General features: G+C 40.2%; 3 protein-coding genes across 4 annotated transcripts in view; 1 reads left to right on the forward strand and 2 right to left on the reverse strand.

The window, feature by feature from the left end:
• LOC124405948 (papilin) overlaps positions 1 to 8,784 on the forward strand; it is a 69,096-nt gene extending 60,312 nt beyond the window's left edge. Inside the window, exons 27-39 of the mRNA XM_046881217.1 lie at positions 173 to 343; positions 880 to 1,092; positions 1,202 to 1,372; positions 1,790 to 2,197; positions 2,270 to 2,482; positions 2,665 to 2,832; positions 3,450 to 3,674; positions 3,753 to 4,165; positions 4,260 to 4,410; positions 5,345 to 5,845; positions 6,409 to 6,564; positions 6,639 to 6,752; positions 6,844 to 8,784. Of these exons, the coding sequence (XP_046737173.1) occupies positions 173 to 343; positions 880 to 1,092; positions 1,202 to 1,372; positions 1,790 to 2,197; positions 2,270 to 2,482; positions 2,665 to 2,832; positions 3,450 to 3,674; positions 3,753 to 4,165; positions 4,260 to 4,410; positions 5,345 to 5,845; positions 6,409 to 6,564; positions 6,639 to 6,752; positions 6,844 to 7,043 (3,104 nt within the window). The 3' untranslated portion in view covers positions 7,044 to 8,784. The remainder of the gene's footprint in view (positions 1 to 172; positions 344 to 879; positions 1,093 to 1,201; positions 1,373 to 1,789; positions 2,198 to 2,269; positions 2,483 to 2,664; positions 2,833 to 3,449; positions 3,675 to 3,752; positions 4,166 to 4,259; positions 4,411 to 5,344; positions 5,846 to 6,408; positions 6,565 to 6,638; positions 6,753 to 6,843) is intronic.
• A 1,133-nt stretch (positions 8,785 to 9,917) lies between these two features.
• LOC124405949 (potassium/sodium hyperpolarization-activated cyclic nucleotide-gated channel 1-like) lies at positions 9,918 to 12,450 on the reverse strand. The gene is made up of 9 exons (XM_046881218.1): positions 12,218 to 12,450; positions 11,926 to 12,147; positions 11,642 to 11,828; positions 11,425 to 11,553; positions 11,139 to 11,334; positions 10,852 to 11,043; positions 10,451 to 10,674; positions 10,045 to 10,355; positions 9,918 to 9,948 (listed from the first exon to the last, which is right to left on the reverse strand). The coding sequence occupies exons 1-9, from the start codon at positions 12,448 to 12,450 to the stop codon at positions 9,918 to 9,920; spliced, it is 1,725 nt and encodes a 574-aa protein (XP_046737174.1).
• An 807-nt stretch (positions 12,451 to 13,257) lies between these two features.
• LOC124405238 (two pore potassium channel protein sup-9) lies at positions 13,258 to 14,955 on the reverse strand. 2 transcript variants are annotated; one of them, XM_046879967.1, is made up of 6 exons: positions 14,923 to 14,955; positions 14,676 to 14,846; positions 14,457 to 14,612; positions 14,038 to 14,381; positions 13,851 to 13,969; positions 13,258 to 13,780 (listed from the first exon to the last, which is right to left on the reverse strand). In XM_046879967.1, exons 2-6 carry the CDS (start codon positions 14,800 to 14,802, stop codon positions 13,513 to 13,515), a joined length of 1,014 nt encoding a protein of 337 aa, XP_046735923.1. In that variant the 5' UTR covers positions 14,803 to 14,846; positions 14,923 to 14,955; the 3' UTR covers positions 13,258 to 13,512. The 2 variants fall into 2 exon arrangements, with proteins under 2 accessions (XP_046735923.1, XP_046735922.1); XM_046879966.1 differs by lacking the exon at positions 14,923 to 14,955 and having other exon boundaries at positions 14,676 to 14,899.
• Between the last annotated feature and the right edge of the window lie 11,028 nt (positions 14,956 to 25,983).

The raw sequence follows: 25,983 nt of genomic DNA on the forward strand, positions 1-25,983 counted from the left end.
CTTTCGCAGGTTGAACAAATTAACAAATTTAATATTGCTCGAACGAGTATATCTCCTTTGGGTATTTAATGTAAAAGTATATAACTGGTGAATGGTGGAATGGAGTAGCTTACAATTTTATTGTGTGAAGTAATACGTGACTAACATCGCATGGTTATTAATATGGTGATAGATTTTTGTCCGCTACCATGGGCAGAGGGTACCTGTACGGAGAAACTCGCTCGATGGTCCTTTAACCAAACAGAGAATCGTTGCATGCCCTTCTATTACACTGGCTGTGGTGGAAATAGAAATAACTACGAAACTAAAGATGCATGTGATACTCACTGTCCAGCAAAGATTGGTAAGATTTCGACGACATAATCATTTGCATTCGTCATTATTGTACAATGTTGTGAGAAGGTGGAGTGACGTAATCGATCATACGTAACCTGACATCGTATATGACCTTAGGTCATCAATTTCACATTTGCTAAGCTCTCACAGCTACTTAGGGGATTAGAAAAATTTCTCAAAGCATTATCTCTCCCATGGGTTGAATAAGTAGCGCGTATAATCAGCACATCATCAAGTATTCTTAAGAACTTTTTCATTTTTGTAATTGTTCTCATTCAACGCACCATGTCCGTGTATGCACTTGAAATGTTTAATTACCATTGTGCTCTTCATTTTCGTGCTACTTATCGAATAACATCAAATAAATATTAGGCACCCCCATAAGGAAGAGCTCAGTAAAATTTTCCAATTCTTCGAAGCTGTAATGCGACGTTAATTACACATTGCATATTGTTTATTTGGTTCTTCCTCGTTCGGTTGTCGACACTTATTGCATTTCTGAATTTGAACGATTCTGTAAGTCGTACTTATTTCATGTAACAGAGCAAGACACTTGCCTACTGCCAGCTGTAGTGGGCGAGTGCTCTAATTACACTACACGGTGGTATTACGACTCGTACGAAAAACACTGCAGACTGTTTTACTATGGAGGTTGCGGTGGAAACGATAATAATTTCGAAACTCAGGATGATTGCACACATAGATGCGAATCTTCAGCTGTAACAACCGCACCTGCAGTTCCTGCATTCCGAAGAGGTGAGTGATAGCAAACCTCAACTCTTACGTCTGAAGGTTTCAGTTGTCGCCACACAGTTCGATGAATCGTCAAAAAGTTGAACTGTTACAATCAAGATTCATTTTTTAGAATATTGTTTATTGCCTGCAAGCCATGGACCATGCAATGCGGATTCGGTTAGATGGTACTATGACAGTAGGTATGGTACGTGCCAACGATTCAACTACGGAGGATGTGAAAGCAATGGCAACAACTTTGAAACAGTTGAAGAATGTGAAAATCGATGTGGAAATGTGCAAGGTGAATCAGTTTGTATTTTAATGATCAGTAGGCAAGTTAATCAGTCTGCTACAGTCATCGAAATAGTGTAATATACTTTTTACGGCACGGGCATTGAAAAACCCACTTTTTGTGGCAGTTTTCGTTCCGTAAAGTGACGCTTTATACGGCAGCGAACAAAGTTTGCGGAATAAAGTAGCTTCGTCAAACAGATCACGACATAACCTCATTCTTCGTTTTGCTTTTCCATGCCCATACCGTAAAAATATTGTATGTGGCATGCCCGTAAACCGTTTTTTGGCTCGGATAATTTCAGTACTCGCTTCCGGCTCGCCTTCAGCTCATCCTGAAATCTTTATCCTTGCCAAAAAAACAGGCAGTTTACGGGCATGCCATATAAATAGCTACTCTAGTCTAATGGATGTGAAATATTTTCAGATCTCTGCGAACTTCCACCACTTGTTGGTCCCTGCAAAGAACGTATTAGGCAATATTATTACGACCGTCGTACTGACTTGTGTTACGAATTTGCATTCGGCGGTTGCCAGGGTAATAAAAATAGGTTCGAGGACAAGAAATCTTGCGAGCAGAGATGCAGGAAAACAACCGATGCCACGAGTCCAGTCCCGTCACCTACAACACCTCGTATCAGTGTTGATCCTAAGAGTGCATCTTGCTTTGCACCACTTGATTTTGGTCCTTGCAGAGACAATGTTACGGCATTCTATTACGACGCAGAAAAACAAACTTGCCAAGCATTCTACTACGGAGGATGCGAAGGAAATGCCAATAGATTCCAATCACTAGAGCAGTGCGAACGTATTTGTGGAAACTTCCGAGGACAAGGTTTGAATTAATTCAGTGATACTGATAAGTTTTTTATTTTTCACTTCAATTTTTTCATTTTCACAATTTCAGATATCTGCAATCTTCCGTTGGACCCAGGCCCCTGCCGTGCATCACACGAGAGATTCTTCTACGATTCAAGGCGTCGGGAATGCCATCCATTTATATACGGTGGATGCCGCGGTAACGGTAACAGGTTCACACATCAATATGAATGCGAGTCTGTTTGTATACATCGCAAAGAACCTCCAGCTCCTGGAAACAGAGTCACCTATGATAATACAGGTAATGCTTATTACATCATAAAACGAACAATGCAAGGTGCTGAAGAGAGACGCATCGGGTAACTTACCTATAGAGTTATGTCGCACTAAAAGCTCTCCTACTCGCTTCTAAATTAACCAATCACTATCCTCGTGCTGGGCAATTGTTTATGTAATAACACAATGTATGTGGTAATGTTATAGCTATCTGCCGAGAGCCTGTAGATATTGGACGTGACGGCGGGTCAGGTCAAGACAAGCGTTTCTACTACGACGATGAGCGCCAAGATTGTATTGCATTCATTTATAAAGGTTCCGGTGGAAATCTTAATAGATTCGTGAACCGTGAAGCTTGCCTTAAGACTTGTTTGAGTAAGTGAAAGTGGAAATAATTCTGAAATCTTGCTTGCTTGGACTTTCCGATATTTGTCCGGACACTCAGTATAAATGTCTTGTTCGCAGGCTTCAAAGTTACTTCGAAACAGCTTGAAAATAGAGGATTTAATTGAATTATTTTCACAAGGCTAATTCATCGATTGGACATTTTTTATTGCAGCTTTGATTAAGTGCTCTTGGCTTTATTATATTACACACAACTATCAGATCCATGTGCGTACAGCTGTGAGGCGAACAGTATCTGTTTTATCTTCGCTTCATATGGTTGAATACACATAATCTTCATTTCAGGTCCAACCTCACCTAAATCCCATACCTCATATTGCATCCTTACAGAAACATATAGGAACTACTACGAAATTCGAGAGGACACTCAACGTTTTTTACCGTCAAAAATCGTGTCATTAAACTTCCAGATTTTCAGTCATTTCATCGCTTAGTACACACTTGTACATATACATACTGCTTAGTTCTTTCATTTCAGAGGGCAACAAAATTTTTATTCGCGTCAACATCTGTGCCTTTTTTGAGTATAGCGGTTGTTTTAATTTATGATATTACAATGAAATTAAGATTCAACATTTCGCCAACAGAAACGAACGAAGTAGGCCCACAGAACCCGTGCATAGAAGCACAAAAAGAGTGCAACGAGATTCATTGTCCCTACGGAATGGTGGCTCGCATCGATGAACAAAATTGTGAACGATGCAGCTGTGCGGATCCGTGTCTCCCAGTAAGGTGTCAAGAAGGATCGAAATGTGTGGTTACCTCAGTTCTTCGAGAAGACGTAGTCGTCTATCAAGGCGTTTGCGAGAGCCGTAAGTTTTAGTACAGAAACTGACGAACCGAATTTTTTCTACCCACTATATTTACTTAACACGATCTGACAATTTTAGTCCCAACAGTACCGAAATCAGGAACGTGTCCACCAGTAGTGAACGCAACAAGTTGCGAGGAACGTTGTTACTTGGACGCTCAGTGTCCTGAAGATCTAAAGTGTTGTCCGAGCAGCTGTGGCTTGTCTTGCTTGAAGCCAGCTACGGCAGTGCAACCGGTACCAGTTGAACCAGTACCTAGGGAACCTCTACCAACGCCTCCTCCAGTGGAACCAGTCCCAAGGGAACCTCTACCGTCCCCTCCTGCAGTGGTAGCTGTCACTACTGTACCAATCGAGCAGTCAGTACCCGCTTTCATTGAACCACCAGAAGCACCCAAACTTCGCGCCGAAGAGGGTAGCTACGTTATTATGAAATGCGTTGCCATTGGAAATCCACGGCCGGTAATCTCATGGCGAAAGGGTGTGACGTTGGTAAGTATTGGAAACAAAAATTTTCCATAAAGTTGACATCAGTCTGAGACTCTGGCATACGTACCTGTATTAACTTCACTACATGTGATCATAGATTGACAACACAATGGGTAGACACAGTGTAAAAGATGACGGTTCTCTCCAAATTGTTGGTCTGTACTCAGCAGATGCGGGAATTTACACTTGCACAGCCAAAAATCGTCTGGCTGCGCCAGTCAGAATACAGTACGAACTAGAAATCACTGGTGAGTTTAAAAACACGAACGATTTGACACAGATTCATTGACAGGTTGTTGGTAGTTAGTTTCACTAGTTTTATCAGTAGAGTGTCCATTAGGGTGGCGCAAAAAAACCGACTATTTTTTTTTTTTTTTTTCGAGTCTCGTGTGACAAAATGTTAGTTTTTGATCTTTTAGGAGCCCACTCCAAAGGACAGTTCAAAAAAAAAATTGTAAGAGGTTGCTCCAAATTTAAAAAAATGTCAATAATCGTCAAACATTAAATTAAAAAAATTATATTTTCAGTATTTTGTTTGATTTTTAATTCATGTAATGGTGTATTATTATTGATTCTTTCTTACTAAATGAAAAAAAAAGTTTATGAAATTTTAATATGAATATTAAAAGTTCGCTCGAAAAGATCTAAAGAAATGCACCAAAAAATTGAAAAAAAATTATGAGCGACCTTTCAAAATTCAAATTTTGAACTGAATCTTTCGGAAACTTATTTTTTTTCGTCTATAAAATTATACCGTAGCGAGAAAAAATTAAAAAAAAAAAAAATCGATTTTTGACGATTTCTGACGTTTTAAAAAATGTGGAGCGACCTCTTAAAATTTTTTTTTGAACTGTCCTTTGGAGTGGGCTCTTAAAACATAAAAAACTGACATTTTGTCAAACGAGACTCGAAAAAAAAAAAAATAGTCGGTTTTTTTTGCGCCACCCTAGTGTCCATGCATCAATGGATTAACTGATGCACTTACTAATTTTATTATAAGGCTCTGCATGTTTGTGACGACTTTTGAAAGAAGTAACAGGTGTATATGTTCACTCATACAAGGTTTTAGTTGTGGAAATGTCTGTTGTCTCTGTTAACTATTGTAACTCTATTTACTCTATGGTTTTTCTATTAACACTCTTGTCTCTGAACACACCGCACGCTCTTTCTTATCTCATATAGACCCTCGCGGACACAAGAGTTGCGATATTTTTGGCGAACCAAACTACCGCGTAACAGTGAACATGGATGCCCCGGCATACCTAAAATGCTATGCAATGGGCTGGCCACGACCCATCGTTGAGTGGTGGCACGAAGGAAAAACGGTTCCGGTGGATAGCAATGGGTACGAATTACAGCGTGACTACGCACTAAAAATACACCGAGTATCTCTGGTTAATCTTGGGGTTTACACTTGCCGTGCTTATAACGGTATCGGGAAGGAAACATCGTGGTCTGTAACTCTACAAGCAAATGGTCCAGTTGTCAATGTCATTCCCGAGTATCAAAAATATACCCAATACATCATTGATCCTACACATCCTAGTCCTCCATCAGTCTTCAATAGAAGACCAGTATATCCAGTATCTCGGCCACACGTTGCTTTCTACCCTCAAAGTCAAGCGCCTTACATCCTACCTGTAACTGAACCACCTCGTGTAATCGCGCCTGCCACATACAAAGGTGAGGATGACTTCATACTAATCTTACATGCCTCATACGGTCCCACCGTCAGTTTCATTACCCAATTCAGCTCATGATAAGCTTCACTTTCTTGACTTGAGATTTTATTTATTTAAAGAACTTATTTCTTTTCAATCGCAATTAAGCGATTTTTAACTACGCTGACGGTTGGTCTGAATGAACCATATCGTACTAATCAAAAGAAAGTATGCACTACACTAAATCTGCTACCTATTCTACAACTGTACTGTCTTTGCTTGAATAATTTCATTGAAATAATCTCAATACTAGTAACTCTTCTAAGCTTTATTGCATATGTGTTGTGACGATAGTAACAAAATAATCTATTCCAAGATATCCCTAATCTTAAAAATATCTTCAAAACTAGAGTTGGAAAGGTCAAGGTGTTTTTGTTCAGAGTTGTTTCAAAGGTTGTATTGGACCAGAAATTAATACGGATATTCGTAAGTATATTGAAAGCAAGGCTGAAAAAGTTCAAGCACTGGATACAGATTCGGTTGTTAAAAAATCTGATTCAATAAATTAATAACAATCACGAACAGTTCCAGTGAAAGTGAACGTTACGGCAGAGGGTGACCAATTCCCAGTGGGTAGCGACTTCAGCATACTCTGTCGCGTTAATGGGTACCCAACGCCAACTGTACAGTGGTACAAAGATGATAGTCTTATCCAATCGAACAAAAGAATCAAGATTTTCGGTGGGTATCTATACCAAATCAATCGAATTCACTGCGTCTGAAAATTCAATAACGCTGATCTTTCACATATACAGAAGCGGACAGACTGAGCATTTCGTACGCCCAAAAGAATGATTCTGGAAGATACCGATGCGAAGCTGCTAATCAGTATACCAGTGATTCGGGTTCTATAGACATTGTGGTATCTGGTAAGCTTGGCTATAAATAATTCCAAGTAATATTGCTTGCACAGCTTTTACTAGGATAAACAAGATTTTTATTTGACATTGTCGTTTCCAGGTATCTACATTCACCCAACTTGTCAGGATAATTTGTTCTTAGCAAATTGCGGTCTGATAGTGAAAGGAAAATTCTGTCAACATCCATGGTACGCCCGATTTTGCTGTCGATCTTGTACAGAAGCTGGCCAACTACCTCCAAGAGGACCTCATATTAATGAAACCAGTAGAAATAAAAGATCTATTCTTTCTATCACTTAAACGAGAAGACGATTATTCAACATTCCAAGGAGTGGGATACAGAGTATTCGTATCACATAATTCACATAGTCAGCTTCATGTAGTGTTTTTCAGTAAAAATTCACAAATCGAATCGTCCCAAAGTCAATAGTCGTTCCTAGAACGAAATCAATATTTTTGCATCCACCTACGATGCACAACTTCTTGATCACAATGTACATATTTTTAAAGGTGATAAATTTCACCATGATTTAGAAGTTGCCATGACATGAAACAGTATGACTGTGAAGATAATTTTTTTATCAAGTTTCGATATTGTGAAATAACAAACCATTCCGGTCATTGGTCATTAATGTCATTGAAATGTTTTATCCCTCATCCCAGTGAACAGTGCCGTGTCCCCAGAAAAGCATATTCCGCATCCCTAGATAACAGTAGTAAACTGACTTAGAAATCACACATTTTCTAGAGTATTTCACCGATTGGATGTTGACGGAAAATCGAATGTCGTTCACTGCCAAAGCCTTAGAACGTTTATACATAGATAAATAAAATATAAACGTATTCGAGTTAAAATAAGGTATTTTATTAGAAATCTTGAAACCGAGAATTATGCCATCTATGTTTACAAGCATGTTCAGATAAGTCAGTCAATTCATTTAATGAAACTATCCGTGTATACACGATCTGACGCTGAAACCTAGTCCGTTGGAGCCACATTGTGTACGGAGTATGATCCAACATGGCAAATAGTGTCTTATCAATATTGAAAAATGATAACTTTGCATCAGAATATATTTGTCACCTCTATAAATGATGACGCGCGTGACATGCGTGAGTAAGGGAACATCACATGATCTTTAATTATTACGTCAAATGTCGGGGTATCGACACATGTAACGATTTGGAACGAGGCTGACAATAGAAAAGTATGGAACAATTGATTCAACGCTTTGGATTATTTTTCAAATTTATAAAGTAATGCTGGTTCGACATTACGAGGTGCCAACAATTATTCGATGTTACTGCTGATGTTGAAAATATGTTCCGATACTTGTTGCATGCGTGAAAACTGATAGATACGTTGGATTGTAAAATATAGTTATATATGACATTACTAGTTTTCAAGTGAATATTATCAACTACTCACAAATACTCATTACTACGATATTAGAATAACGAACATACAAACGTAAACTTTCTAAACATATTTAAACCTAGGAGTACATATTAAACTCTTTACTTTAGAGGTCCTACGCTTCTTAGGGATTGCACATCAGGTTTCCTTTTACTGCCTTAATTGTCAACGTTGGGCATTTCAAGCAGGCGATGCAGCTGTCCAATTTTCTTACACTTCCACAAGTTATAGCCTGCCTTGCCTCTCAAGTAAAGAAATGTTTAATATATAAATGTACAGTTATTTTTTTATACCTTGTGTACCAGGATAACTACGATCAATGCTTCAACGTTACTCTGGCTTTCAATTAAAACATGTTACATCTATATGAGATACTTGTTCCTGAACTATTAATAGTGAATCGTTTATTAAATTTTATAATGTTTTCTTTTTATATTGCCTGTATACTTATCTCGACTTATTCAAATTTCTATAAAGAAGTTATAAAGCGAGTACACAATAAGATATTACAAAAGGTACCAAATGCATTTATGTACTTCATTAATTGTTGTATATTTATATATGTATACACAAATTGAAGACAATTTATTAAATTTCTCTCCACGATGCTTGGAGCTCATGATATATGAAGGAATGAGATAATTTATAAAGATATTCTAATGTATTGTCCATACAAGATAATAATAACCTTAAGATCGTTTAGGATTTTGCAGTTCTGACAATCTAAAATACATATGTAGCATTAGTATATTCATTAAAGTAAGTATAATACATTATCAAGTAAGTATACACAATTTAACATATATATCTAGCATAGCTATTACTGCATTTTTCTCGAAGGTAGGCGGATTGTTTCTTATTCCTCTATACCAAGTAGTCTCACTGGCCCAATTAGAGCAAAATCCGGTGCCTTACAAGGAATAAGCTCAGAGTGTCTGCGTAGGATGGATAGATACTGAACGACCACTGGATTATTAAGAATACGTAATAAACTTATATTTTAATTCGAAATTAACGGGTGTGATTACCATACTGGAATGCCATCTATATCACGACAGTATGTCACGAGAAATAATAATTATATTCTATAAATTTATATCAAATTTTTGCAGTTTTAATCATACTGCTCTTTCTGAAACCGTAATTTGTTCAAATTTGCTACCTTTCACACTTCTACCTTTCAAATCTGTTTTACATCATTCAATTGTGTGAATCCGCTGTTCGATACTACGGACGCTCCTTTTGCAAAATTGCATACCTCCGCTCAGTTCAGACCATAGTTACACTCAAATTGGCCAGCTGGTTTTCTGAAGTAGCACAATATCTGCGTACCATCAATATTCTGTTAATTTTTCTTCATGTCGTAGATTTTTCCAACATATGATATAATAAACAAAGGGTGGGACATAAAAAACGATACAATTACTGACAAAATATCGATGATACTTTTTTTCTTCAAAAGATAAAAAAAAAAAAATCCATACGTACGTCCTTGCAAAACTATATGACTGACAAAAATTTATTCGTGAAGTGATAGAGAGTTGGCACGAAAAAATGGTGTAAATGCCATCATTATGATTTTTGTTGAGAGCAAAAAAACATTACCAAAATTTGATTAATTAATTTAAAACAAAAATCATGAAGTATTTTTCAGAGATTTTCGAGCACTGTCAAGTGTCCCAAATCCCGATTCAATATACCAATTCGTTTTCGAGAAAATGACGCGCCAAAATCGATTTCTTCCATGCCAGTGTAAGTCAGCAGTTTTTACTTTGGATTCCATTAGAGCTACATTTTGTATTAAGTATGATCCAACACAGCAAATAGCAGTAAAAATGACCAATCGATCGTTCTTGCATTTTCAAGAACAGAAGATTTAATTACTCCTTCATGTCAGGATAGAGACTCTTCGTGTGAAGGTTTCGCATCGTAGCGGAAGTTCTGCGATTTGATCGCTGGAGCAAGAACCGCTTGTGCTGCTCCTCCATGAGAACCGTTTTCTCCATGCGACTTGTCGCGAGCCTTTCAATCTTTGCGAAGAGATCGGTGTGCACAGCGACGCATCGTCGGAAATCTTTCCGCTCGAGGCGAAAGACGTTGCAAACTTCGATGGCCATGACACTCGCTACCCTCCTTTGGTCAGGAACCAGCAGCGCGACTTCACCAAAGTGAGCACCGTCCTCGAGATGACAGATCTGCAATGGACGCAATATCATTCTCTTTAGGATGAGCCACGCTCTGAGCTTTGAAAGAATTGGATATACTGTATTTCCTGCAATCTAAAACTGGCCTCTTTTCCCGTCGGCGTTAGAACCACGACCGTCCCGCTGGCAAGAAAGAACATGCAATCTCCTTGCGTTCCTGCCTTGATGATAACGTCATTCGGTAAGTACAATTCCATCTTTAAGTTCACAACGATCGACTCCAAGACATTACTGGGCAGGTCTCTGAATATCACAACATTTTGTATGAAGCGACGACTCGAGTGAAGCGCAATTTCTCGACGAAGATTATCTGCGAACAGTTACAGTAAACAGCCTTTGTATCGTCGGTGACTATCAATAAGAGACCAAACTCATAGTTAATCGAGTCCAGTGGGTATTCATGTCGAAGGTTAAATCGAATGTTCAGACTAGCCGCTAGTGACGTCATGTATGGCCTAAAAGTGCCTGATGGTGTGGCATACTGAACCTGATAGAGATGCAGAAATTTCTTTCTCGCGATAGAAGTTCTTGACGAATCGATAGTAGTAGTAGGCAAGGAGACGACGTTTCATATACTCTGGCAGTTGTTTTTGGCGCATGTAGGCACGAAGTTGATTCATGATCTCTTCATACTTCGTTTCTGAGATGAATTTGTTTGACTTTGTACAGAGAACAAAGACTAAAGAAATATAAAAATAAAAATAGTTAACTGTTGCAAGCAAAAGTTTTAAGGACAAAATTTGTGCTAAAAATTCAAATTATTCAGCAATGTACCTATTGCGTAGTCTATAAATATCATGCCGCTGATCATGAGAAGAGTGCACATAGCGATGTGGCCTACCGTTACGGGGGCCAAAATTCCGTAGCTGCTGCCCGTAAAGTTAGAGACTGCCATGAAGATGCTGTTCCTGAACAACACACTTATGGGCGGTTGTCTTAAGCCTAGTTCAGCCATCCAGCATCCACAGTTCTGGGAGCAACACAAAATGACGACGCTAATAAACTTCCATTTCATTTGTTTGGGATGAAAAAAAATCCGATGACTTTCTGTTACGCTTACGTGCAAGTTCTGCTTCTTAAAGTTTATCACGAGGGTAGGAATAACATAGCATAAACAAGCGAACCAGTGTACCAAGTACAGTATAAAGATTGCACTTATCCAGCCCACTGAGATCTTGATATTCAAGTACTGCAAGAGAAAGAAGATTAGACGATTGAATGTGAATTTGACTGTTGATCAACAACAACATGGTCTTTAACAACACTGGCAAGGTCACCTGGAATGACCGTTTGATGTATGTGGCCATACTCGAGAAACGGAAGAGCTTCAGATTTGGGAGAAGGTTGATAAGTGGGATGTAGATGTTTGATTCGGGTCCTGGAATAATTCGCCACGGCATCGTGAGTCGGTCGTAGGGAAGCGATGAAAAAACGTCGATGAAAAAGAAACCCTTCAGGTAGATGCTGGAAAAGCAGTTAACGTTCGTCTTCGTCGTTCCAGTCGACTTGGTATCTCGAATTCGTCAGCAAACAATCTGACTGGATCAAGGCAACAACGTACCTTACTATTCTTTTCGGCTCGAGGATTATCTCCGAGGTTTTGTTGTCGTGTACACCTGTTACGCAGTTCATCAATATACCCAGCCAAGAAAAGCCGTAAACGTATAAGTTAACGTCGTCGGTATAAATTTGAGAAAAATGAAGAACCTTGAAGCTCGTAATGAATGGAATCGTGAAGAATCCTATCGCAAACACCAGCAGCGTCACATTGTCCCAGACGAACCTAGATGGTGGAAGTAATCAGGGGCGTATTTATCGAGGTCCATAATTATATAAATGGCACAATGACCTACCGTACCCGGCTAAAAGGATGAATGATCCAGAAGGGGCTCATTCTCAAATGGCGTCTTTTTTCCTGGTTGAAAACTGCTAAACTTGAAATGTATTTTTTCGTCTGTGGATTCGACGCGTCGATGGTACTCCACTGCTTCCATTTGTTTGACCAATGTTTCCAGTGCCAGAAACTGTCCAACGGTATATAGTCCAAATCGTTTGCGCTCAGTGTGCAATTATGCGTGGAATTCATCGTTTAACGAATACCGGAACTAAGATGAACGCTAACTTGCTTGTTCGTTCAAATATTGCGAACTGGCACGTTAATCGTATGGATTGTAAACAACAAAAAGTATTTTTACGAAGACGTTACGCAATGGTGTTGCTTTTTCTGTGAAATGGAAATTTATAATGAATGAAAGAAGTGACTGTTTCAAATGATAAACGATAATCTTGCGACTTGCAGCACACTTCTTGTTCGTCACGTGATCAGATACAGGTAGATACGTAATGAGTATTTTCACATGTATTGATAAATTTTATTCCAATTATCCTTCTCTCAAGTACAGCAAATCAACTTGAAACACCCTAAGCCTACTCACTTTGTCATTTGTCACTTTGTCTCTGATAGACAGTGAAAGATAAAGGGCTCGGTATGTCTGAGGTAAAGCGACTGTTTAATCACCCCGATATATATCATTCACACAATTCTCATGTCATATGGAATGCACATTATAATGTACCGACCATTGTTCTGCAGTTAAACGATAATTTAGTTTAAAGAGTATTTCGCTCTCTTTATCGCGCTACTACTGGTACAAAAAATGTCATTCATTTTTGCTGCAGTAATTCAATGAGTGCTTCAATGAATCCAACTTGCAATTTTAGTATCGTTCCTCCCGTCAAACTCGGTTACAGGAGCAGATAAGAATATAAAAAGCTAAAACCATTTGCTTGTAATCCGATATCTTTTGAACGCCTTGTAATCATCAGTCTTTCTAGAACTACGGCAGGTGTGTATGTAAACGAATCCAATCATAACTTGCAGTTCATATAAATAACGATGCAAAACTTTTCGCTGAAATAGCGAGTCGAAGATGAACGAACCGAGCGATGCTTTTTTGGTCAATTGTGCCAATTTCTCACCGTAAAAACGTATCTCTCGTCACCTTAAGTTTCCCCATTTATTTCCCGGGCGTACTTCAACCAAATGACAATACCGCAAAGCAGGAAGTTAAACGTTGATACCAAGAAGCTCGCGGTTGTCAACTCTTGAGAAACGATGTCAAAGGCTGCGGCGATGAAACTCCTTCCATCAGACAGACGCCCTCTTAACACGGAGGCTGGCTGTGATAGACGGTGGTCTGTATCCTTGATAGCCCGACGAGTCAAGCATCTCGGAATTGGTTGTGCCCAGGCAAGTGCAAGAGCAGACACTGACGCAGTCGTCGGTGTCGTGGATCATCGGCACGCGACCTGCCAAGAGCTTGCCGTTAACTGCCACCACCTCACCATCCAAGGTTAGAACGTGATGCGAGGCTGATTGAAGCTCGTTGTCATCCCTCCTGACGTCCTCGGTGTTCCTGCGGTACGATAGTGTTTCGTAGTCACAATGAAGTAGACTCGCGTCTCAAGGCAGACGGAAATACTCACATTGTCATGAAGCGAAGGACCAGCAAGTTTATACTCGCAGCAACGACGGCCAAGCCGAACAAAATGAAGACCAAACTCAAGGCGACGTAACCCGGTTTGTTAGACAGCGCTTGGTCATTCTGCGAGTAACGTTTTCATCGTGACACGACGATAATATTGGTATGTATTTAATTCGATGGAGGCTTACCTGAAGCGCAACGTAGTCCCCAAAGCCGATAGTGGTCAGGGTGACGAAGCAGTAGTAAAAACTGTCGAAGTAACTCCAACCCTCGTAGCGCGAGAAGACTGCAGCCCCAGTGGTGATTATGATGCTGGACAACATGCCTGTAGCCAGCATCAGGTTCATCTCTGTAGCCTCAGTCCTCTGGCACTTCAAGTACCGCTTCGCTCTTCTGATCACAACGCTTGCGAACTTGTTGAGACGTTCACCGATGCTTTGGAACATGACGAGACCCAAGGGGATTCCCACCATCGCGTAAGCCATGCAAAAGGCTTTGCCTCCGATCGTCACCGGGGTCGAATGACCGTATCCTGGAAAGTATAAGAATGTGTCAAGTTTGCTCTTCGCCTTGGCTTGTTCCACCTCCCCAGTAATTCTGTATTTACCAATCACAGCAAGCACAACCGTTGCAAAGTAAAAAGCGCCTGCAAACTTCCATTGCGGACCAGCCTTGTGAGGTTTGTTCTCGATTATCACAATCTCCACCATTCGGTAATCTTCAGGCGTGATGTTATACTTCTTCATCATGTTTCGCCTCACCTCTGAAATGAGTCCGAAGTTCAAATAGCCGATTGGGACCTACTATTGGGATTGTAACTACTCACCAGATAAAAATTCCCACCGTCTTCTTTCGGTGTCGGATTCGAGTGCATCGAAAACAGCAGCTCCGATCAGCAAGTAAGTGAAGGTGCATACTACCAGTGACAAAGTCCTAACGTTCTGTCTCTTCATGTTTCCGGATGGATGGAGAAAACATCCGCTGTCCTGATGTTAATCTGAAATTGTGAGACGTGCATATTATCAGTTCTCAAAAGACGAGCAGCTCGTGTTCGAACGAAAACCTTTTCTCACCTTCGGCATAAGCTTATGATTTCTTATTCAAATTCCTTGATTAAGAATCCCGAGAGCTCATGCTGCAGCTGGACCAGCACAGCAGCCACGTTTCATACACAAACTACTCGCCAGAGTCGGAGAGAAGTGTATTGATCTGAAAAGCTGCGCGGAGGTAAACTCCCCGTTTGCGAAGGGAGTGAAATCGAAGAGTACTCAGTCACCAACGAAGGGAGCCAGTAGTAACGGTCGGTAAGGATCAGACGAAACAGAATTCGAGTTTAGCAGCCTTCTCTCTCATCGATCAGACGAAGCAAAAAGCAGTCTGCGAAAGCTCCGTGGCTGGCGCCACTTGATGCGGAAATTTTTCACAGTAAAAAAAATTACTGTAATTATACCGCAACAGACTAAATTATCACCTCGAACTTAAATATCTATTCACAAGGTCATGAAGGGTGAAAATTTTGTACAAGATGCAAGATGAGCTCATGTTCAAGTTTGAGCGAGTACTTATATCCCGAGCTTTTCATCTCGTTACTAAATTGCTCATCCCCAATGACGTAATGATCCGTCATCTGCCAAGCTGTATGTCGTAACGACATTCTGAGTGAAGAGAATTGATTGGCAAAACAGTGTTCCCTTAATCTCTTCGTAATAGGGTCATATTTGAGGAAATGCATCAAGTTAAGTGCCACTTTCTCGACGCGATGAATACAAGTTCCATTTACATTCTTCCCATCTCATATTCGAAGTTATACAATCGCGGTTCGCAAACTGGTGAGATCCTACGTTCAGCGTATTTTTGCATGAGAAGGTAGAGCGAATCGCGGTAAATCCGGCTGATCCGCATCTCGATGCTGTTTCTTTCCTCCCTGCACGAAGACGGCTTTCGGTTATATGGGACAATCTTCACATGAGCCAAAACTGCTGCGTGTTTACAGAATTCCACGTTGTTCTGCGAGTAGGTACACTCACCTCTCGGGAAGAATAATATTTGTCCTCAAACCGTTATATTTTTGCATCCAAAACCTCTTCTTCCGTTTCAGCTGAGCTCCTCAAGACTTCTTTGCTTTTCGTTGTCACACGGAAGTCTTACAAGAGGTTTTTTATCATGACGAGACCTTGCCAAAGGCTTTAAATTGGACAACGACGTGAAAGCTTCAGCGAGGACAAGGCTTTGGCTAATCCCTGAATAATTGTCTGAAATTTGATGTCACTGGTGGTGTAGAATTGTTAGGAGCTTAATGTAGCCCCAATCGAAGCACCGACTTTGCCTTAAGTGGCCCAAAAATATCTGGTTTCTATTTTCCCTCTCTGTTCAACTTAAAACGAAATCTTTAGATTCGTTGCAACGAATCTGTATGAATGAGGATTCGTGAATCGCTTACGTGGGCATGGTGAGAATACGGTCTCATGCCGGACATCTTATTGCTAGTGAAGACCAGGGTTATACGATACTCCGGCTTTTTTCCACGCACGCACTCCTGAAAATGTACAGGAAAAATGAAGAAAACCAACTTCGACGCATTAGAGATTGAGACCGTCTTTCACCCGGTATTTTCGTAGTGAAGAAGAGGGGACGCTAACGGTGTACTCCTTTACAAAGAAGTGCATTTTCTCATTTTTCGAGCTTCAGCTACACATCCTTTTGGATCCTAGACACATTGATATTAATATTTATAGACGACTAGACGGCGACAGCACCCGACTTATACAGAAACTATTTCAAGAGCTCCGAATACCGCACACGGCGCAGTACTTTTCTGGCAGAAACGTGATTTATTTCCTAGTTAAGAAAACAGTCTTAAGCACAGAACCACAGCTTAGTCGATTGCCTCTTTCAGGGGTCAAGCACCTTCGATACAAGCTCGCCAATTAACCTCAGGTTTGGAGGTAAACGTAGCGTCAACAAAGTCTAATGGATCGCGGCACGATATTTTACGTTATAAAAAGAACTGGCACGAGAAAACTGTCTTTCGAGTATCGTGCAGGTGAGTCGAAAACTTTGTCCTGACGATTAGTTCGTTGTTTTATTTTACAGACTTGGGCAAAGTGTTTGTCTTGCATTAAATTACTTCTCAGCATTGAGTTTCAGCTACCCTAACTTGATATTATAGAAGCACTGATTAAAAAATAGTAGTGCAGTCCAGAGCTATGATTTGTTGTTACAAGAAATAGACAGCTAAAAACTTTACAAGTGTGTGCATCCATCGAGGCGGAGAATAAGCCGAAAGTTTTTCAATCTCTCGGAGCAAAAGGTCCTTTTTTACTTTTATAAATAACATCGCATTGCATTGTCGTTCTTTGGTGAAGGGAAAATATTGCTGTGAGTTAAAAAATAAAAACAGCTAGCTGAACTACTGCGCCATTAGATCTCGCAGTATTTGACAAACGACGAAAGTGCAGAAGGAAGGATTAAATAAGAGAGACGACTAAAATTATGCGAAATTCTGAAAGTCGTATTTTAATCTTTATCTCACGATATTATTACAGACAAAAATTTATTTATATTTTTATTCAACTCCGGCATAATTTCGAATTTTATTTTTGTCAACCCAGCAACGTTAAGATTAAGTGATTCTATTTAGAATTTATAAAAGTCCTATTATTTATTTTTTATTATTAACGCTCAATGCTTTCTTCCTCTTTTCCATAATAAAAAAGGTGGTTCACCCTGCGATTAGTTCAACTGCGGAAGTTCCAAACTTGGCACACCTCAGGATGATATTATACGAAGTCGAAGTTTTAAGACCTTCGCAAAAGTTATTAGAAATGTTTTCCTCACCTGGAAACCCCATATTGAATTTCTCGCAGGATGGTGAATACTTGAATGGTTGCGAATGTATCGCAAAGCACGTGAGCTTTCCTGCAAGCTCGTCTAAAATTAAGAAACGTTAATCGAATCTCTGCAGGAATTGGATATTCATTGTTGAATGATATGCTATTTCATTCTTACACTCGGTTTCATCTTCTACGTGGTCTCTTGATGAGTTTTCTCGCTTATTGTTGGATTATCGTTCGCGCAAGTATGTTTGCCGTTACGCTCAAGCGAGCCTCTACAAGGCTCTCGGATTTGCGCAACGATTTATAAACCCAGCCTCTCATTCGCCACGGGGATATCCTAGGCTTTCATCTCGAGTATATTTCCCCTCGCCTTTTCGCCGTTGTTGTATCAGCTGGAGAAATTAACTCATCCCACGTAGAACTGGCTGGCTTTCTTCCCTCGCGAGCACGTGGTCCAGGCAATTAAGCACGAAACGTGTAACAATGCCAACCTGGCTTTGGCGCAACTCGTCCAGAATCGTAACCCGTATTTCAGTCTATACAATACAATAATATTCTACCACTGCTCGCTCCTAGTCCCAACAATATTCTCCTCGGCTTTGAATTGTTAATAATTATCCGATCGATGGAGAGTGGAAATAATTTTCCGTTTGGTAATTTCCGAACATCTTCATCCAAACCTCGGATCTGAATCAGTGAATGGAAGAAATCAGTCTTTCAAAAATATTCAGAGATTATTTTAGATACATTTTGCAATAATACATCGCCAATTATTTATTATCGTGACCAGCACCAAGTATCTGAACAGATATATTGTATTTGTTAATTCCGTTAAACGACGATGAAGTAATTGTCTTAAAGACAGTCAGTGGCTGCTTCGTCTCGTTGAATTTCGGAGACCAGTAACAAGAGGCTCACAACTAATTGGGGTTTTGCGTCTGCCTTGGGGACAAATTCCTTTTATATTCACGTCCCAAATATACATTTTAATCAAGAATCCTAACTCATACTTTCCATCGGATGAACGAATACAATCACGTTGTTTAATCTCAATTTTCATTTCCACTCCACGACGTTGAAGCCGGTCAATCCCGAAACTCGTGTTAGCTGTAGAAAATTGTTCAGCAACCACAGAAAAAGATATTTTAACCGGAGGATATTTATGATCTCATTATTGTCGACAACAGATATCAATCAACAAAAGAAGAGTATAACATCGCTCGGATTATTAATTTAATACACCGACAAGCTGGTATCGGTAGGATCGTAAATAAAACCGTTTTTGATGTAAAACTAACTGATACGATTAACGAAATTAGAGTAACGAGGCGTCTGCCAATTAGTAAAAGTGAATTATAGGCTGTTGTAACCGTTGTTATAACATTATCCAGGCACAGACGTTGTTAAATCATTTACCTTGCCCAATTAATAAGCCCTGATCGTTACGAGTGCCAGTCGCTAACCTGAAACCTGATGAATTTGTGAATCTCTGTAAGTATGTCAGCGGCAGCAAAATGTACGTAATCTTCTTGTTTATTCTTCCCGCTTCTTTCAAAGTTCTATATTGTTTCACGCCGCGAGATGATTCGCAACACCATTTTTCCTTTTATTATATACTTTCACAAAACTACCAGGACTATAAGTTATTCTAGTTCGAATATGAAAGTCGTAATAAATTGGTGACGCAAACCTTTAGTCCACTCTTCGAAGCGTGTATGTATGTGTGTGTGCACGCGGTATAAAACCGTGAAACCGAATAACGAAGTTTCCGTTCGCCATACTCGGCGTCGCAGTTTGCAGGATGGGGAAAAGTTTAATCGCGAATCCCTTTGCCAGCCAAGTGACTCGACAATCCGCACTGGCCAATGCGCGTTCCGACTAAGTATTATAAGAACCAAGTCAAGCAGAAGATCTCAGCTTCTGACTGAAGGTTACTTCCCGGGCTGCTCTTCCCAGGATTGGAATAGGGAAATTGGAATTATATCCATTGTTCCCAAGGCGCAGATATTTCAGCAGCTGCACTGTTTCTCGGTGAGATGGAAGCAGGTTTACAGATTTGCGAGAAATACTTCGTTAATTCTGTTTTCAAAACCGACTTCAGATAGTTGCATAATTTTGCAATGTATGTACAGTGCGAGGATCTAATTTTCCCAGAAATCTAAAACTCGACAAGCAATTACAGTAATGTGAACAGGTGGTAACAAGTTTCATGCATAGAAGGATTTCGAGAGGCAAGTGCAAGAAGTCAAGTCTTGCGGAAAACTTTGGTAACAGTTAAATCCGATTTTAATGTAACTCAATTGAAACTTCGTCTCGTGCACACAGCGTCGACTTTGAATTTCTCGAATTCACTAATAATTGTATCTGGTTCACGCGAGAATTCGAACAACACTACACTTGCTAAAATAGCCTACGTCAGAACACCGAAAACAATTCTATTGTTTTGTCCTCGTTGATTAATCAATTTCTTTTTTTCTACTAATAATTGCTGCTTGTAATTAATGTAACCCCAAAAAAAACACAGAGAAGAGTTTATCGCGATTTATAATCGATGAAAATGGCTCCAAACGACTTTACTTCACTTTACAACGAATGTAAAACTGCCAGTAACACTTTCTTCACCGATGAATTTCATGAGATTAGCTAGATTAGGTGCAAAATATGTTATCATTGGGCGACGAATATGTTGTTACAAATACTCGGCTCCCGTCGTTACTTTTTACGGGATTTCATCTATACGTTTAGTCTTTGTTCGTGGGTTTGCATCGAGACGAATGAAATTACAGGATCGAGGATTAACTCGGATTTAAGGGCCCATAATTTACCAATAATTGGCATTAACACCTCGAGACAAGGGCGTGACCTCTTCTCCGCCTAGATCTTCATAAAATTAGAAATTTCCCAGCCAAGCTGCGACCGCCGCGTTCCAATATCGTTGTCAAAATTCGTGTATGTAACGGACGTTTAAAGAGGGTTACGGTCCCTCGCTTGGTTAACGGAAATTCCTTAGATTCGGGAGAAGCTATTCATGTCATACACAAATTCCTGGCCGCGTTACTTCGCGTCAACTATCCTTGGGCCACACACTAACCCATAATTCTCAATTCCTTATCCCCTGTTATTTGAAGGGTAAATTGCGTATAGATGAAATTCCAGCCGCAATTATTTACAGAAAAATGCATAATGGGTTCATATTTATTTAATCCGTGATTTCGTCGATGTACAGCAATGAAAATGAGGAACGGACTCGGTTCTTGTTTCTCTCTATTCAGTGGGCTGCAGACTTGCCGGAGTTGAATAACACGGCTCTGCAAACTCCGAGGCGTGTTGCTACCACCGACTATTGAATAATCCGGAGGTACACGTGCCCTGATATTCCTGACAGAAGGCGACACGCGAATCTGGGTTGAACGTACGTGCGTTGATTGCTGATCGCAGGTGTGTTTGTCTCTCCATCTCTGCCGTGGACCAGAGCCACGTCGTTTCTATCCGTGGTTCTAATGAATAATAATAGAAGGTAAAGGAACCATGCGTGAGGACAGAAAATGAGAAACAAAGAATTTGCATGTCTGAATGAGATTCGCAGAGTTTCTGTTTCGTTGGATTACAACAACGAACCGAATTTCTCTCTATATTTTATAGAGCTGTAAAGGAAGGACGAGAGAAGAATTATATTAATTAATGCCTCTATTGATCTGGAATATCGGTTACTTCATTTCAAAAAAAGTCTCGTTCGTTTGACAATAAAAATTAACAGAGCTTCGGGGTGAACTCGTTTATTTATACCTGTCGACTGGAATAGACCAGTCTTTAGAATTCGATTAACGTCCGTGACATTTCCGGAAGTGACGACCTGTCGGAATTTCTAAAGCGTCGTTGAAGCGTTACGCAATCAGGTGGAACCTGTCGAAGAGCTGCAGTGATAAAATTTGAGAGAGGAAAGAGAAAAGTTGAAAACAGCTACACAAGGCAGCGATAGAAAAACCCACTTAACCGAAGCATTTCGCGATGTCAAGCTTCAGGGGGAAAATAGCGACTCCGAAGGAATGGGAGCCGTGGAATGGAAGGGAAGGATAAACAAATATCTCCGCTTCGATCGAACTCGTTGCTCTGCTTGAAACCATCGAGTTTCCACCAACGAAGCTCGGCACTTGCACCATTTTGATCTCGAGAACAAAGGCGTCCCTCTTGAGAGGAATGACTACGAAACACAAACTAGAAAATTGCATCCCAAAGTCCAAAAAGTGGTAGCACGTGAGAAAGCTGCGGATAAATAACGGTTTCGCAAAAGAAGACTAAATGCTTTTCTACGCGTGTTTCGAAGGGTAAATAAATCGAAACTCTGCCGATGACGGGGTCTTTTCTAAGCCCTGAATTGGTATAACGCTTTCACGACAGTCCAACGAAAGCCGTACGAAGCGCTATTCAATTAGAGCCTGCGGAGTGAGGTGAAAAAGAAGGTGGAAAACGTGATTGGTTTTTAGCGGAGTCGATGTCACGACGTTTCTCTGGATTGTAATTGACTGGAATTGTAAGGCAGTCTATTGGGGGATTTCTGCAGGCTGTAAAGCGAGACGGAGGGAAATGAAATCTTTATGCGTTCACGTTCAAAGTCGCGGGTAGATAAGTAAAGGTACATAAAAGTCATCGGAGAAAGTACACTGCCTTGGAATAATGCCTGAGTTCCGTTCGATTCCATCAACTCTGTTGACTCTCGTTGATTGATTTCGAGTCCTCGATGCTGCTCCAAACATGCGGGTCGCGTATCGTTCGATATAACTAAAACGGGCGCTTTTCCTTTGGTTGAAACACCAAATGAAAGTGTAAAAGGGGTGGTTTTATTTGCTCGTATTTTTTGGCATGTTTTTCTATCCGTCGATGTTGCCAATTTGTGAAAAAGGCAAATCCATGGTAATCCTGTTCCCATTTATAGCAGGCTTGACAACGCCACTGATTTGTACTCGAAGAAAATACTACGAATTTGTAAAATGAATGTCGTTTTTAGTCTGTTGACAAACGACATGAAGCGGTGACGAATTTTTGATTTTTCCATTCGATAATATCGAGAGTAAAAATTCATGCCAAGTAAAACACCTTATTTATCAAGTTATGCAGTGAACTGCAAATGAATATTATACATTCGAATTCAGAACGCTGATTTAAACGTCGAATTTGGAAAGAGCTGATATCTAGTTCTTCAATGTGAACACCGAATAATTAACTGATCGTTTGAACAACGATGAGGTGAAATAATCGTTATTTTTTATTTTCACCATATCAAAGTTACCTAACGATAATTTTGCCCTCTCTAAAAATCACAACGAAAATATTTACGCGCTTTGACGAAATGAGGAGAGCAGAAAGCGACAAGGAATCACTAAATTATTCCTTATACAACCAGCGGAAAGAAACACGTTATTTTTATTAGCTTGTGAACTTAGCACTCTGCAAATCTGAAACGAAAAATTTTTCCCGGTGTATTTCAATGTCGAATTTAAATAATGGAAAAGACGTTTGATATACCAAAAATGTCGTTGGAGATGCTCAACCCATAATGTTTCACATCGTAGTTAAATTCCACGGAAAATTCTTCCGCCATTCATAGTTGTAAAATATTAACAAATGGGAAGTTACGATTGTCTTTTTCTCATTTCGCCCCCATCTTCACTGGGACTCCTCAACCACTTCAGAAGTTTTTCAAAACTCTTCGCGAATCGATTTTTACCTGAACAATCGGAGTTGGTAAAGACAAAACGGAATTGGGAATTCCTAATGAAAATTGTAGCAGGTATAATTCAGCCGAGTATTTATACCATCCCGCAATGATCTTCCCGCGGGATCACCGAAGCGACTACGTAATCAGAAGCAACCGCGATCCGCTCTACAAGCAGACTAGCTTTAACGAGCTTCCAGATACCTGCACGTTGTCACATATCTCTCACAGAACTTTGGATCCCCTTCTAACAACCAGCCTTGACCCAAATCCTTCAGTGCAGATTTCGCTCATGCAGGAAGCAATAGTCACGCTTAACTGGGTCTTTAGCTAACGCAAGAAGGCCGCACCTGCACCCTCCGATAAACTACTCATCATCCTTTCTTCTTCCAAGATCTGCAGCTAAACGAGGAATTTTTTCGCGAAGTCAATGGCTCATTCCATTTTTGGAAATGGTCGTTGGACTGACTCAGGCGTACCTGAATACTGTTTCCCTTTCCAACGAGAACGGATGGGCAGAGTTGGATTCCCATGGATCATAGAGCCACGTGGTCGGTCATGCGACCGCAAAACACGTGTGCCTTGAGGGGTTGGACATTGTCCTGGAATGGACTTACAGCTGCATTTCCAGCTTGAACGTGTCGCTGGTCGTATTTAGCGAACGAACCAGCTTGAGCATTTCTCAAAAGACAATATGGTCGTTGTATCTAACCGATTTGCAAACTTGTTGTTTCAGGTATAGAGCTGGTGGCTAATTTATGTGCAACAACAGTATGAGTCAGCTACAATATAACGTCAATATTGGTCTTGCTTATACTAGGGATCAAACTGTATTCAGTTGCTGGGAATTCGACAAATTTCGAACGGAAGCGAATCACTCCCGTTTTCCGAGTGACGAATGTTTTCTATAATTGGCCTAAAATCTTACTCAAATTTTGAGAAAGGGACTGTTGATTTTGTCAAATAAAATTCCCGCTGAATAAACCTGGTGCGATATTTCGGCAGTCACGTGAGCTGGTACAAGAGGTTTGAATAGGATTCTGTTTTAACAGAGGGGACAATGGGCCGAGAGCAAATACTGCTTCAAGCTCTACTTGGCGGAGTCTGCAGTCGACGGTGAACTCGAAAGTGTTGGCAATGAATATTAAAACGACGTGAGAAACGGGTGGATGTATATAGTAATTGTTAACGAGCTGGTTTTGCATAATTTTCGAAAGTATTTTGCACCCTCACCTTCTACACGCCATGAGTCTCAGTAAAGTGAATAAATAAACTGATCAAAGTGTAACAGAACGGAAACACGAAATTAGTTTCAATCGCAAACGACACACACGATGCATTTAAATTCTACGAAAATCACCTCACGATGCTTTTTCAGAGTCTGAAAATTTATATTGTACTAGCAAACGAACCATCCGCCCATCTATTCGCTTGTAATTAATTCTTGGTCAAAATAATTACGATGTGTCGCGCCGTCGACAAATAATGAAATTCACGTCAATACAGTCGAGCACAATTAATTTCCGGATGAATAGCAATTAATTCCTTTTATTTGCATCGAGCGGTTATTATTATTGTTAGAAGATTAACAAATTTCGATACCGTCAAATTAATTTTTCACCATACGACAATGATTAATTAACTTAAATTATTTTTTGGCCCCTCAATTCGGGCCTTTCTCAGCTCGCTGACATCAGACTTTCTCAGCTAATCGTCACCGCTACGCAAATTTTAATAAACTCAATCTGATGTAACGAGTTTCCTAGTCAATTCGAGGGATCCAGTCGATTCTATGATCAACAGAACAGCGCTATATAATCGTAATTACGAGGCAACGAGTCTCCGCTTCGCTGTCAGAGGCTTGTGATCATCGGTTCGTTTGTACTGTCGGCGCTACAAGCTCGTTGGAGAAAAATAATACAGTCAATATGAAGCTCCTCTGTAATGAGGAGAACCTGACTCGTGGAATAAAAATGGAATCACCTCTCCTTAATCAAAGAACCGATCGTACGTATAGTATTACACCTCGAGAGATCTTTGACGTGGTCCTAAAATTTGTCGGAAAAATTCTTCGTCGATCTTTGAAAATCTGTTTTGCAATAAATTCCGAGGCTATTCACCTGCGACTTACTTCAAACGTCCCTCACGTACTTTTGAGACTTGAGCCTGTAACTTCCAGCGAGATAATGGAGGAGCTTCTCAACGTCCAAAGGAGCTACGAGACTGTATCAGGATTACATTCTTTGTTCGGAATAAGCCCGCGGTGAAGTCTGTCTTTTGACTCACGCGGAGAATTTTATAAATATGGTACGTACGTTCAAAGTTTCTATAAGAAAAATTATAATTTAACTTACGTGTAGCAGATACGCGACGTCTCCTGAAGGACGAAATGCCCGCCGGTATTCCGAGAGGATTATAATTTCGTGATTCGAGTCGTCGAGTTATTCCATTCTGATTTTATGATCCAATGGCACTGCATGCTGTTGCTCACTATCATACTCGAATCAATCGACACGTGATCCAATAAGGAACTTTTTTCCTGGACCCCAAGGATATCGCGAGAGAAAGTCATTGCCGTGGAATGG

This window comes from Diprion similis, chromosome 4 (genome assembly GCF_021155765.1).
Source record: "Diprion similis isolate iyDipSimi1 chromosome 4, iyDipSimi1.1, whole genome shotgun sequence".
NCBI classification, from domain to species: domain Eukaryota; kingdom Metazoa; phylum Arthropoda; class Insecta; order Hymenoptera; family Diprionidae; genus Diprion; species Diprion similis.

What these genes read in the sequence shown, in the direction of transcription:
- LOC124405949 (XM_046881218.1), bottom strand. Translation starts at nt 12,450, where the DNA reads ATGAATTCCACGCATAATTGCACACTGAGCGCAAACGATTTGGACTAT. An exon ending in TTAAGAAGCAGAACTTGCAC is followed by an intron (nt 11,335 to 11,424) that starts GTAAGCGTAACA and finishes TGTTGCTCCCAG; the next exon opens with AACTGTGGATGCTGGATGGC. An exon ending in CTCTATCCTGACATGAAGGA is followed by an intron (nt 9,949 to 10,044) that starts GTAATTAAATCT and finishes TACAAAATGTAG; the next exon opens with CTCTAATGGAATCCAAAGTA.
- LOC124405238 (XM_046879967.1), bottom strand. Translation starts at nt 14,802, where the DNA reads ATGAAGAGACAGAACGTTAGGACTTTGTCACTGGTAGTATGCACCTTC. An exon ending in GGTTGTGCTTGCTGTGATTG is followed by an intron (nt 14,382 to 14,456) that starts GTAAATACAGAA and finishes TATACTTTCCAG; the next exon opens with GATACGGTCATTCGACCCCG. An exon ending in GGGACTACGTTGCGCTTCAG is followed by an intron (nt 13,970 to 14,037) that starts GTAAGCCTCCAT and finishes CGTTACTCGCAG; the next exon opens with AATGACCAAGCGCTGTCTAA.